The sequence below is a fragment of the Scomber japonicus genome, chromosome 19 (assembly GCF_027409825.1).
Source record: "Scomber japonicus isolate fScoJap1 chromosome 19, fScoJap1.pri, whole genome shotgun sequence".
Taxonomy (NCBI): domain Eukaryota; kingdom Metazoa; phylum Chordata; class Actinopteri; order Scombriformes; family Scombridae; genus Scomber; species Scomber japonicus.
Genome location: NC_070596.1, coordinates 11,917,745 through 11,931,603, shown reverse-complemented (window position 1 = coordinate 11,931,603; position 13,859 = coordinate 11,917,745). Strand labels below are relative to the sequence as shown.

The window sequence follows — 13,859 nt, the reverse complement described above, 5'->3', positions numbered from 1 at the left end:
CGCCTGCCTGTGGACTGCTTTCATCCCTGTTTCCCCCTGCTTCTCGTCCCATGTTACTGCGCCACATGCTTGTGACATTATGGAGGGATTTAATACTAGTTTCAATCTGTTTTTCCTTCCTCCTCCTACTCCTCCTCTCTTGCTCATTCTTTTTTCTTGCGCGTTCTGTTTCCGCTTTCTGTCTTTACTTACTCCTATTACTCACTCTTCTCTTTCTATCCTTTGTCTGGAATCTCCTTTTTCCACTATTTTTTCTCTCTCTCCATATTCTATTTCTTCTCCTCTTGTTTTCCGTCTATCTTATCTGTATGTTAGGTCAGAGATAGTAACAAGGATGCCACTGGGTTTTTGTCCTTTCTGCGGAAATGTACCAAGTATGAGGACACACAGCATGTACTGTGTAACCTCAACATAACCATGCCACCCTGTGTCAAGGTAAGGACTTGCTTCCAAGCACCCCCACAAGCACACATTGTTTTCTGTTTTCTGTCATTTATAGGAAGAAGAAGAAATCAGTTTTTCTACAAAGTATAATATTGACTGAGTTTGATATGTGAGGTGGGATTTAGTTTTTCATTACTTTGTCAGAAATGATTATATATTCCGCTCATTTTTTATGGAGAACCTCATTTAACAATGTGGCTCCAATATTTGAAATAGGGAATATTTGTCACAGCCTGAAAATTAGTCTGGTACCTATTCATCTCTTTTTCCCCCGTTCTGCATAGATATATTTTCTGTTAAACAGTCAGGTGCACGTAAATCAAATTCTGCTGGCACAATAGTAAAAAATCAGTAAACCTTTTTAAGTCCTTTAACACCCATCATTCTTTTGCCTTTGGTCAACCTAAGTGAAAATATATTGACTCTTTTTGTGCAAGAAGTGTAACAGGGATACAGGGGAGGGCTCAAATGCAGTCTGATTCAGTTCAGTGATTTAATGTACAAAATGGAGGAACAAAGGCTTACAAGATGGTGAGGCAGGCGAGGGCCAAAAGCAGAGAAGGCAGTCCAAACAGGCAAAAAGAAAAACCAACAATGAGAAAAAATCAAATGTCCAAAAGAGGCATTGCAATTTAAAAATCAAAGGAAATTGATCATTGTATGTCATGAGTGTCTGATGAGGGAATGAGTTGCAGGTAAAGAATGGGCATAGTAGAGAGCAGTTAACTGCAGGGGATGAGAAGAGGGAACATGGAAGATATGAGGAAAGGAGGAAAGGTCCGAGGGCATCTGGTGGACAGCTTGAGGATGGCATGTCTGGAGAGTTGGATGAAAGTACACAGCCTGGGAAGAAGTGAGCATGGGCTGGATACAGAGAGCAATGCAGAGGGATGGGGAGGAGCAGACTTCAACTGCTGCTTTAAAAGCAGGGTGACTCCATATTTTTAAGGCTTCACTTGTATACTCAGCTGCACAATTTTGCTTGGACATTATTTTTTAAAAGCACCATTACATCTTAAAGCTCTACATAATGCATAGTGTCCATGGGCAAAACAGCGGGCCTTGAAAAGTAAAAAAAAAAGTGTTACATTCAGGACATTTCAGTCAGTAATCATAATGTGATTTTGCTCTTTTGATGTGTTTTTAGGTTGTTGGGAGCGAAGAGCGCAGGCGAACATTAACCCCTCTCGCCCTGAGAGAACGCTACAGTGCTCTGAATGAGCCCGGTTTGGGTGAGTCCTTCACTGCCTGACCTTCAGCCCTCTCCTGGTATATTCATAGTGGAGATGGGCACTGAATGTTGCACTGCCCCTTTACCCACAACCCTTTGCTTCCCACTCCGCCCTCTCTATTTACCTGTATCTGTCTCGCGTGCACGCATGGCACAAAGACCGAGCCTTGGATGCAATGTACTGCTCTAAAGTATGCCCCAGGGTTCTTTGCAGTGCAGTTAGAGGAAATTATATTGAATGTGCGCCAAAAGATGAATAGCAGTCCCCAATATGACCCTCAATGGCTCCATGGCACCGGGCAAATTAGCCATTTCTTTCCTGAGTGTCCTGGAAGCTATTACAACAGAGGAATGACTTCTGTGATTGGTTTGCATGGCGCTGATGTCTCCACTGCGATTTCCAATGGCATGGCAGCAGATGATGTTAGCATCAGCACTGTAGCTTAGCACTGGGAATGGGCAGGACCTCGCAGTGGAGCTAGACAGAGGAGCCCTTATACTGGCCTGTTGTAAATGAACAAGATGGCCGTTCTTATTGGCTAAAACGAGTCGGAGGAGGGGAGAGGGTGAAGGGGCAAGGTCTTTTCTGTCTATCAAGTACACAGCGCTGCTACGTTGCACTTTGGTCCCTCTGTAATGGTTACTGAATGCTACTATGATTGGTGGGACTAGCACCTGAATGAACCCCAAAATCTAACCTCTCCCGCCCATATGGTGTTCTAACTCTGAGGATTATTTGGACAAAAACAATGTTGTGGGTTTTGCTTATTTCCTTCAACAGAGTAATGGCTTTATCAAGGTAAGTATTGCTATTAACAATTTTAATAGCAACTCAAGCCAACGTCACGTCTCTTAGGACACGAAAGATTAATCAAATAAACCAAACGGGGAAACAATAAATAGTAACTGTCTGTAGTATTTACAGTCAGTTACACACATTTGGATAGTCCAAAGCTGATATCATCTACCTCCCAACATTGATCTGACATTTTACTGGCAAATTATAGTCACTTGAATATCAGCTGGACTGTCCAAATGAAGTTCCCTCTACAATTTTAAAGAAATATTTGGAAAAATTGGTCTAAAGTTCAACAAACATGAATACACCATTTGCCTTTGTATTGTCTTTTTTGTTTCTAAACTGGCTGTTTTTATCTTCTCTTCAGCCACAGTGAACGCCATGGAGAGGACAGAGATCAAGATCAACATCATATCTGAGCAGCTGGGCTTGAGCTGGGCAGGTCAGTCATTTAAAATATCTTAAGATCTCTTTTTCTACTGTATCTTCTTTGGTACATATGTTTATCTAACTTGACTGTCCTCCTTTCAGAGTTAGCACGAGAGCTCCAGTTTGGTGTGGACGACATCAACAGGATTCGTGTGGAGAATCCCAACTCTCTGCTGGACCAGAGCTCTGCGCTGCTCAACCTGTGGGCTGGCAGAGAGGGCAAACGGGCTAAGAGTACGTCCACTACTACTGTATACCTCTTACATATTACTTGATATCAAAAAATAGCACAACATATTGTGGCTACACTTGCAAACAAAGCACAAAAGTAGAATCCGGTGCACATAATAAAATGATTTATCTACTCTGTGTACTCTGACTTCTCACGTTTCCTGACTATCCAAATGTTTTTCCTTTCCTTTATCCCTCTTTTGTGTCATTGTATACAATTCTTCCTCCGTTGGTCTCCCTCTCTCCATCTGTGTGTCTCTCAGTGGAAAGCCTGTATATCGCTCTGAGGAACATTGACCGTGCAGACATTGTGAGCTCTCTAGAGGGTCAGGCTCCACAGCCAGTGCCCGGCTTTTTAGAAGAGGGGGCCTGTCGACTCAGCAACCGCGACTCAACCCTATTGTCCCCCAGTGTCATCAATGGTAAGACACACAAACATATTAAACACCACGCACAAAAGACACGCCGTATTTAAATCAATGTGAATTACAGCAAAAATATGATCTCTTTAATAAATGATTGGATCTAAGCTGTGATTTTTTTTTAAATTTGTTTAAAATTATTTCAGCCAATATGTAAAGAGTTTTTACCAAATTTAAGAGATGTGATGCAAAAAGCCCAAAAGTTTTGATTACTAATTAAGTTTTTGAGTGTGAATACCAGATGACTACACACAATGGAATGAATACTCTACTACAATACATGTGGAAGCTCCTTGTTTGATGATCTGTACATCAGATATAGAAAGTTTACTCTGCTCAAGCATTTGCATATACATTCAGAACATAATTTACAGGACATGCTGGTACATACTAGGTATAATATTTGTACATGAAAGTATGACGTTTTTAGTAAAAATCACCATGATTCTATGCATATTGCAACACTATTAATCCTCGATTCATGTATAAATGTATTGTTCAGAAAGCCAGTGTAGTCAGCACTACTAAAACATTTCTTCAGCACAATAAGGCGTGCTACTGATCTTATTTACCTTCCTCCTCTGACCTGCCTCCCTTGAGTCTGGGTAACAGCCGTTTTACCTTGTCTTTGTTGCTCCACAAGAGGTCACGGAGACAAGGCTATCGCGCCTAGTGCACAAGCCACGAGTTATTAGACCCCCGTTTTTCAGAAGGGGTAAGTTGAAGGGAACACGGGCTGCATGGTGGTTTGCTGCTCATGAACATGATGATGATGATGATGATGATGATGATGATGATGATGATGATGAATCTCAAATGACATTTTTGAGGTCTGAGGAATGGTGTCATTCTCCCACCATGAACCCAGCCTTTTGCAGCATGCACTAACTCCGTCTCTGTGCATTCCTCACTGGGGCACAAATCATTTTTTTTTCAGTTACAGTTTTTTCACACCTCATACTTGAGCCCTGAACATGATGGTTCGTCCTCTTCTTACTTAATATGAGAAACGAGGATAACTCTCTCACTTTTACTGACAGGATTTTGGGAGTAGCTAAAACAATTTTAAACCCGAACCAGCTTAACACATTTTTAACTCCGGATTTTTAAATATGAATGTTTGAGATTTCTTTAGATTACATGTGTGTGAATGTGGCTGTGTGAGTGTGTGCACACATACACATGTGTGTGCATACATTCATGCATGTGTGTGTGCGTCTGGGATGAATACACTAGTCAATAGTGGCGCTAGTACACAGATAGTGTGCTCTGGGCCGTCATACCTTGTTTCTATTCCTCCCTCTTTCTTTCTGTCTGTCTTTCTTTCTTTCTTTCTCCCTGAGAACAAGACAGAATTTCACCTGTGCTTTTATGCTGGATTGACAGCAGACGTTCTAACAGGTTATGAAATTCCCGTCTTTTGCTCAGGACGATTTCTCTCCGTCCAGCTTTCAGTCTTTTTCTCTAAACATGTCATATCTGCTGCCCAGCCGCCCCGCTCCTCCTCCCCTTCCTCCTCCTCCCCTCCTCTCCTGCTCTTCTTCCTCACAGCTCTTCCTGTCCGACCTCTGACCTCATATGACCTCATGTTGACCTCTGGGCCTCCTCTTCTCTTGTCATCTTATTTTCCCGCGCTCCTCCCTCGTTCAGTCGAGCGGGGACCCTCTCCTCCTCTCTCAATCCAGCTCTGTGTGTGTACTACAGTTTGTGCATGTGCATGCTGCATGCTTTGCTGTTACAGTATGTGTTTGTATGTGTGTGTGTGTGTGTGTGTGAGTGAGTGTGGTTTTCAGACCTGAGCTTCAGTGAATGACAGCTGAATTTCTTATTTAAAAAAAGTAAAAAAATGACTTGATTTAGGTCAGCTTTCAAGAAATTCTGTTTGTGAATATGAATATTTGTTTGATGGAGGTTATATTTTTATTGCAATGCTTTGCAAAATAAACTATGCTCAGTTTAATACCTATGATACATAAAAAAATATTTTAAAATCATTTTTTTGCCCATGTGTACAGTAATAGGGATGTTTGAATGAGCAGTTTCTTAATCGAAATAAAGTTTGCTGTATTTGGTCTTTATATGCATGGCATGCTTTCAATGTATGAAGTTTTCTTCACAGTGTAAAATGTTTTATCTGTTCAATGGATGTATTTCAGTCTTATTTTTAATGCTATATTAACAAACAAATGTTTTTCTTTTCTTTTTCTGTAAAATAAATGGTGTGTCTTTTAAATTCTACACTTTAAGAAGTGATCAGCTGTGGAACACATAATGTTCAGCATCGTTGTGTTGACATGACGTCTTTCATTCATGGGCAAAAATACTTACTGTTAAGAGTGTGTGTGACTCGGTATGTTTAAAAAATGATCAGCACAAGTATGCATAACTTTTAAAGGAATTTGAAGAAAACATTTTATTGCATAAATTTGTTGTAATTAATAAAAGTAATGTTAATGTTAAATTAGTACCAAATTTAACATCAACCTACAGATATATATTACATATTATGAACATACATAATATGGATATATATTTAATAAACTATGTTTTGCCCAAGTCTGATGACAGAGTCACTGTGAACATTGTCTGAACGTTATCTGCCAGCAGGGATATTAGTGTGAGTGCTGGGTGTATATTGGTTTTAGTGTGTGTGACTTCTGTATATTCAAGCCTCACCTGTGAGCCAGAAGTGTGTCCTCATCTGTTTTTGTATTGTGTGTTTGTGTCTGTGTGTTTCAATGTGTGTATGTATGTACAGTATGTGTATACAGTGGTAAAGTCAGTGAGTGGTGTGCTGTGCAGTGCAGTGTGTTGTGTAGTTTTTTGTTGTTTTTTTTTTGTGCCATGACAATCTTTGTGGAGTTAATTTGTGCTTCACCACATCCTGTGCCTTCGACACCTGTGTGTGCGTGTGTTTGTGTTTAAATAGCAGGAGTGAAGGGAAAGGCTAACCCAGATTCATCTAACTCATTCTAACTCTCATTCTGACTCATTCCTCCCTGTTCACCTCATTCTGAAGCCACCTCTCATCATCCCGGCCCTGTACCATCCCAGAAATACACACACACACACACACACACACACACACTCACTCACTCACTCACTCACGCTACACTATGGTCCATTAGCACTAAAACTTTTAAAGACAATTACTTATACAGTCAAGAGGTATTTCATCCATAATACATAGTATGTTTTACTGCTGTAGAGTCGCCATGGATTCAGTCAGAAGAAGTTTTAGTTTTTAGTACTCAATCTAAGTTGCAGTGTGATTGTATTTTTGGTAAAATTCAAATTATCTGCACTGAATATTCTAACCTGGAGGTTTTTAAGATTTAAGATATTTTACACTCAAGCAAAGTGGACTTTGCTATATTATAGCCACTTTCCTATGTAAACACTTACTGAATATTTATGTAATAGATAGTAAAGGAAAAAATACAGTTGGAAAAAGGGTCAGCTTTGCTATTTTTTTTTAAACAACGTTGCACCAACTACACTTAGTGAAATTAGTTATCTGTGCAATACTTTTATGTTAATCATGGACAGTATCTTATTAGAGGACCCTAAATATGTATTGAGTGTTAAAGCTCATTATCACGTTTTTTAAAATATTTTTGAAAAGAATGTGATTGTCAAGTATAGTTGTTGATGCACTGCCTCAAAGAGACAAATTAGTCATTGAAAGTCAGTAAAGTTAGATGCTAGTAGAGGGATCTGAAAGGGATAAGGACAGGAAATACTAAACATGTTATAATTAGCATAGCTTATTGCAAAGGGAAACTGTCAATATTATGAGAAAGATTATGACACGATCAGTTCATAAAAAGCTTAAAGTTGTGCTCACACTGTATCTTGAGTTGCTCTCTCAAAGCTTCATCCCAGCCACGTCACTATAAAGTCTCTGCTCTGTAAACATTTGTGTTGTTGTAACCTGTCAGCTTGATACTGAATTAGTTTTTAGGGCCGCAGTGTACCCGAAGTGGAAGCTCTGAAGCATAGCAGTGTAAAGCAGATGCTAAGTTTGATTTTGGGTGAAGTACTCCTTTACTGTTCAATTTCACTTTATTCCATTCATCTGACCTCATTGATGCAACAATTTATCAGTATTGCAGTCTTGAAGTATCATCAAAGACAACATTAAGATACACTTTAAACTATAAGTCACATAACATTTCCAAAGTATATTATTTTAAATGTGGAATATGTATTTGTATTTCTTATAGGACGTTGAAAGTGATGTTCATATCCAATAAATTAAATTAATAAATCGTTTTTTAATTGTTCAAAATGCCACTTTTTAATGCCAGTGTAAAGAGATAGACAATGAGATAATATAAACATAGTTATAATATGAATGTAAAATACATCATTAATAAAATTAGTTTTACCCTTAAATTAATATTATATAACAAATAATTTTTAAAAAGTGATCAGTGAATGTAATGAGTGTCTGTGTGTCTTGTGTATTTTACTAGTGTTGTCGCAGTGAATGATGTCTTGGTAATAGAACCAAACAATGTCTAAAATCTGTTTTGTGTATACATTATTAAATTCAAGAGTTAGTCTGCATTAAAGCAGTTTAAAAAAAAAAAATTCAATAATGTTTGAAATTCCAAGAATATAATCTATGAATTTATATTCTATTTATCAACTACGGCATCCTGAATCTTGTTAAGACATTTAACAGAATTGCACAAAATAATCCACGCTGCAATTAGGTGATACATTATATGTTTAATTTTAAAAGTCTGTCAGTTAACATAAAAATCAATGTGTAGTACTGTAAATTGCCTTCATTAACAGGCATAAATCAATTATAAGATCATCTTAAAATATAATAGTTTTGTCTGATGTGTGTGTGTGTGTGTGTGTGTGTGTGTGTGTGTGTGTGTGCGCATATGTATATGTGTGAGTGCGTGTGTACACTGACCTGTATTTGGATGCTTGGGATGCAGACATATAAATGCATGACGGTGCAACTACAGGAGAATGCAAGAGCAACAGTAACTTGCATTTTCCCCTGCAGAATGTGCAAGATGCTGCTGACTCCCACCACAGGACATGTTACAAGGGTTGGAACGATAATAAGACAAAAAAAATTGTTTGATAGCTGCTGAGACATCATAGAAAAAGTTTATGTAAATGCATTGTAAAGCACCCAACTGCTGCCTTGTCACTCATCAGGCATGCACGTAGACCAATTGGTTACAAATTTACAGTATGGCCTTTAAATATCACATTATCAATCATAAAAAAAGCAAAGTATATGTTAAACAAATCTGTCTTTTGGGGAATGGTTGTCTATCATGGGCATTTTTTAAATCTTTAAATTTCTTCAAGATCTCCTCCTGCAATCAGGGCTCTAAAATCCAACTGGAATTCTTCTCATAGATGTTGTTGCTGAGATGATATTAGAAGAAAAGATATCAAAAACTCCCAGCACCACTTCTATGATGAGTGAATATCGTGCCAACCCCACAATAAACATCTAACTCTAGACTTTTTCTCTCTTAGCAAGTAACACTGTCTGTTCTGCAGATTCACTTTCTTACATGCTAGCTAAGAGCCTTGCACCACTCACCTCAAACAAAACAGATGATACACCAAACTCCCTTAATCCCTCACCTCACTTGAAGATGCTGTGTCCCAATGACAGTAACCTGAAGTGCTTCCTTTGGATCAAATCTGGCAGAAAATTAGTCCAAATGTTTATATGTGAATTAGACGAATCAACAGAAGATTGATAAAGGAAGCTGAATTTAGAGAGAAAGACAATGTTTTACTGCTTCCAGTGCTGCTCTTGTGTTTTGCCTTTTAAACTGAAAGTAGTGTAAAACATGTTGACTGGAATTTATTGGGTCTTGGAGTCAGATTGCTGGTTCAGGATCAACATGTCTTTCTTATTACGAATGAAATGAATTGAAGGATATTTGAATCCTAAATGAGTGGTCTAAACTCTAAGTCCTTGATAAAGAGTCTTTCCTGGTATATTGGGACAGGGCTGAGCCCCACTGTTTCACTTATAGGTGGGAGAAACAGTTGACCCACCACCTCCCCATTCTCCCCCTGGCTGTGCCTGCGTGGTGTTAGTCTTTCTCTTGTCGCCCTGTCTTCCCTCCAGGTTATGGGCTGGTGCAGGAGGAGCTGCTGTCCCCGGCCTCCATGCAGTACAGCTTGCCCTCTCCATTGGGGGCGGAGCCTTACTGGCAGGAAGTCTCAAGCCTCGAGTGCGCCCCCATCGCTACCACCGAGGAAGACACATTAATGGAGATGTCGGACGTTCAGGTGTGGCCAGCAGGGGTAAGCCCCTCGCTGGTAACGGTGGAGGACTCATCACTTGAGGGCAGCAGTCGGGCTGATGATTCAGAGGGCGCCACGCTCTCCCTTCCCTGCAGCTTGGGTCGCCCCAGCAGCTGTGCCAGTGGGGCCAGTGGCTCCATTATGGAGCTGGAGGAGGAGGAGGAGGAGGAGGAGGAAGGGGAGGTTGAGGATGAGGAGGCGCCACAGGAGCCAGCGAGTGTGCTGGCAGAAAGGGACAGGGTGAGAGCCAGTGGCGCTGTCCCCAAGGTCAACCTAAACGGCCAGCTGGGAGGTCAGAGGTCGGACGGCAGGAGAGGGGAGACTGGTGCAACAGGAGGAGCAAAAGGAGGAGGTGGAGGTGTAGGGCTGGGTTCAGTGGAAGGGATTTCTGTTGTTGCAGGCCAGCAGGTGTACGCCCAGCGGTGTGAGATGTCGGGACTGAGTCGAGCTGCGGAGCACAACGGAGACAACCGGTACACCTGCTTTACTTAAGTCAATCTGACTGTATTGTGTGTTTTTTTCTGGTTTTCACTGGTTTCCACTTCCATTTCTCTCTCCTCTTTTTGCATTTGGGTTTCCAGGTTGGTGGGAGGTGGAGCATTTCAACCTTACTTACCTGACAAGGATTCCCTGCATGGCTGGGTGGGCTCAGTATCATCAGGCCGGGACGGCAGCGTGCCAGGCCTGCGCGTGGCCCAGGAAGCTCTGCTGACTCCGGTGTGTGACACGGGTTACTCTCATGTGCTGCGTGGGTGCCTCCTGCAAGGCACGCAGCCCTTTGACAAGGGGCTGGGCTTCTCCCACCAGGAGGCGGGGCCACATGCTTGGGAACAGGAGCAGAGGCGGGGCCAGGTCAGGTTGCTAACGCCGACCACCCGACGCTTCCTGCGCCTGGAGGGGAAACATCTTGTCCATGCCTTTTTATCTTTTTTGAATTATCCAATGGGAAAACAGTCATTCAGTTTTATTTTTTGTTAAGTCTCACTTAACAACTTAACAATAAACATCAAAATTGATCATTTTGATGATGTCACAGAGTTTGACCAGAAAAATGTGTTGTGTGGTGCAACACATGGGAAAAATCTGCCATGTCAGATACTTTATTTATTTTTTACATTTCTAACAGGCAAATGATTTATTATTCTACAAAAGTAAATGTCATGAATTGATATTTATATTTAAATGCCTTATCTTTATACAGAGAGATGAGAGAGAGGACTATGCTGCTGAGGTGCAGTTTGCCGATGATCACGGAAAGGTGCTGGCCAGAAAAGTAAGTCAGTTGTGTTTTCACAATTTCCACTGAGTCATATTCACACACAAAACACTGTCAGCACAAGCCGACAGCATTTTACTGTGAATCAGGCACAAAGGGTGGGAAATTAACAGCAGCCACCAGCCAAATGTTGGTTAGAAGCATATTGTCCCCATCAGCAACCAACCATGATACAGAGATAATTCTGACTCTAGTTATGAATGAATTCACCCAAATATTAAAAACTTCATTACCATTAACATCTTTCATCATCATTATCATCCATGGAAAAATGATTGCACTTAATAAAGTGATATGTTGAACAATGTGCTTCAGGTAGTGAAGTGTTTGGGAGATCTGATTGGCTGACGGCTCACTCATGGTAACACAGTGACAGCTGGTGATTTTTTGGGGCTGCAGCTGGTGGAGAGACAAGTTAGTTTCCTGCTCTGGTTACATGTAGAAGCTTCAGCAGTTAACTGGTCAGAGTGTTGTTTCCTTCCCTCCTCCCTCCCTCCTTGCTCCAGGTGGGGGTGGATGTGAGAAGGGGCGCTCAGTCAGTGCAGCGCACCAGTCTGCGGAGAGTAAAACACTGAAATACACATACTACCCAGTGCTCAAGGTACGGCTCACAACAAGCACTTGTGCATCCCAGTGCTTGGATAGATGCAGCTATGGCAACATACTGTTAGAGCCTAATAATCCCTCACATGCTGTTCTGTTCCATTTATGTTCAAAATTAGAGCCCTTAGGTTTGGTATCCAGTACACGACGATAATAATTTGATGTTTTTGTTCTCTTTGGAGGGACAAAGTAATTTAGCTGTGTTTTGAACGTTAATATTATCTCTCTCTGTTTTGTAGGACAGGAAAGCCACTGCCAAATCATCCTCCACAAAAACACAACCAGACCGCAGAGGAAAGTGAGCAAGGGAGGAGAGGAAGACAAAAACTACAAAGTGTAAACTACAACGTAACAAACACAGAATCATCCTCAACGTGTGACCATGGAGCAATCCACAGAAGAAAAGAGAATGAGAAAAAAAAAGAGCTCAACTTGTAGTTTTATAACATTTGTAAAGAAAAATATCAACTAAACCAAGGCATGATGATCCCCCTTTTTTTTTTTTTTTTTTTTTTACAAAAAACAAAACAAAAACAAACATATATGTCAGTAAAACTACCAAGAAAAAAAAAACAAACAAAAAGTGCTTCCTGTGAACTGTAATCGCATGATGACTGCTGGTGCATGCCCTTTGACCTTTTGAACTGTCATTATCTACAAACTGAAGGGGTACAAGGTACAGGGTGGGAGGGGGATGGGGGTGGGGGGTTGCTGGCCCACGCTTGGGTCAGAGGCCATTTCAAGGACCTTATTCCCCCAAACTGGAGTGGTTCATGTCAGCGAGTTGAGTCCAATAACACTTCAGCCAAAAAAAAAAAAAAAAGTCTTTTTCCCTCAATGGATGGTTCTGTGTACTGCTGAGCCCACCGACGCTTCTTTCACCAGACCCTTTGCCCTGTTACTCTCAATGTGATATATGCACTCTATGCTATGTGGACATGTGTCGGTGTGTGTGTATGTGTGCGTATGTGTGCGTGTATTCTGCTACCGCATGTGTTCTTTGCTTCTGGCTTGGTGCTGAGCCCTGCCCCATGATTGGCTAATAGCCCCTGTGATGTCACGGCGCGCTCAGTGCCGGAATGAGAAATTCGCTGTGTTCTCCCGCTCGTGAGTGTCCTGTCTGCGTGCGCTGATGTCTCTTCCTTTGTGGATGAAGCTCGCTTCTTGTGTGTGTTTCTTTGGGACGTGTCCACCTTGGTTTTTAAGCATCGTTCTGACTTCAGTAGGGAACTCAGTATCTTTACCCCCTCGTGTTTTCAGGGGAAACATGTTTTTCAGACATTGGGAATGTTTTCTTCGGAAAAATGGGTCGGTTGCTTGATCGCATTGTGCAGCAGCTCTACAACACAAGAACTGACTCCGCCCCCCGTCCCCTTTCTCGTCACCTTTTCTAACCTTCTTCCGTCATTTCTCCCTGTAGCGCATCATCTCAACCCACAGTTTTTCTCAGTAGCCTCAGTCGATATGCAGTAAAATCACAGGCCTCTCCATCTGCATTTATAGCTCCTCCATCCAGTGTTAAAAAAAAAACTTTGTGTGCTCCCTCAATCTGTTTGCAACGGCTGTAGCGCCTCACTGTCGCATTTTGGTTCATTCATTTGAAACAAAGTGAATTAAGTGGGGACAAAATGGAGGATCTGATTCATGTGAGAATATAGCGATTTAGAAGATTTCTAATCTAGCATGTGAAAATTAGCGTTACGCTACTACGACATGTGATTGTGAAAGGAACTGTGCAGCAAGGACAGACAGGTAGCACTGTGATTGTCTTATTCTCACTGACCCCAGACCCGTGAACTGTGAAGACACACACATATAACAGACAAAAGCACACCCACGCACACTCCTATACAGTACACACACACACACACACACATATCCAGAAAACATATACATCACATGATTAAATAATTATCGCCTGGTCAGAGTGTCAGATAGGTTTTAAGTTTGCCACAGCAATAATACCTAACATCAAGAATGCAGAAGATGGAAGGATTTGATACAGAAAGGTGTAAAAGACTGAACTCCTCAGTGAAGACAGGAACTCCATCTGGATGAACAGCTGTGCTTTTTCTGACTGCTTCCAGCGACCTTGAAGAGAATGAGTCAGAGAGGACACGC

The 13,859-nt window shown here is 41.2% G+C and overlaps 1 protein-coding gene across 1 annotated transcript in view; it reads left to right on the top strand.

The window, feature by feature from the left end:
• Window positions 1-11,710, top strand: part of ank1b (ankyrin 1, erythrocytic b) — a 67,498-nt gene extending 55,788 nt beyond the window's left edge. The window contains exons 34-42 of the mRNA XM_053339917.1: window positions 316-435; window positions 1,592-1,676; window positions 2,842-2,916; window positions 3,006-3,137; window positions 3,398-3,556; window positions 9,681-10,332; window positions 10,441-10,711; window positions 11,061-11,132; window positions 11,642-11,710. Coding sequence (XP_053195892.1) covers window positions 316-435; window positions 1,592-1,676; window positions 2,842-2,916; window positions 3,006-3,137; window positions 3,398-3,556; window positions 9,681-10,332; window positions 10,441-10,711; window positions 11,061-11,132; window positions 11,642-11,710 — 1,635 coding nt within the window. The remainder of the gene's footprint in view (window positions 1-315; window positions 436-1,591; window positions 1,677-2,841; window positions 2,917-3,005; window positions 3,138-3,397; window positions 3,557-9,680; window positions 10,333-10,440; window positions 10,712-11,060; window positions 11,133-11,641) is intronic.
• Window positions 11,711-13,859: the final 2,149 nt, after the last annotated feature.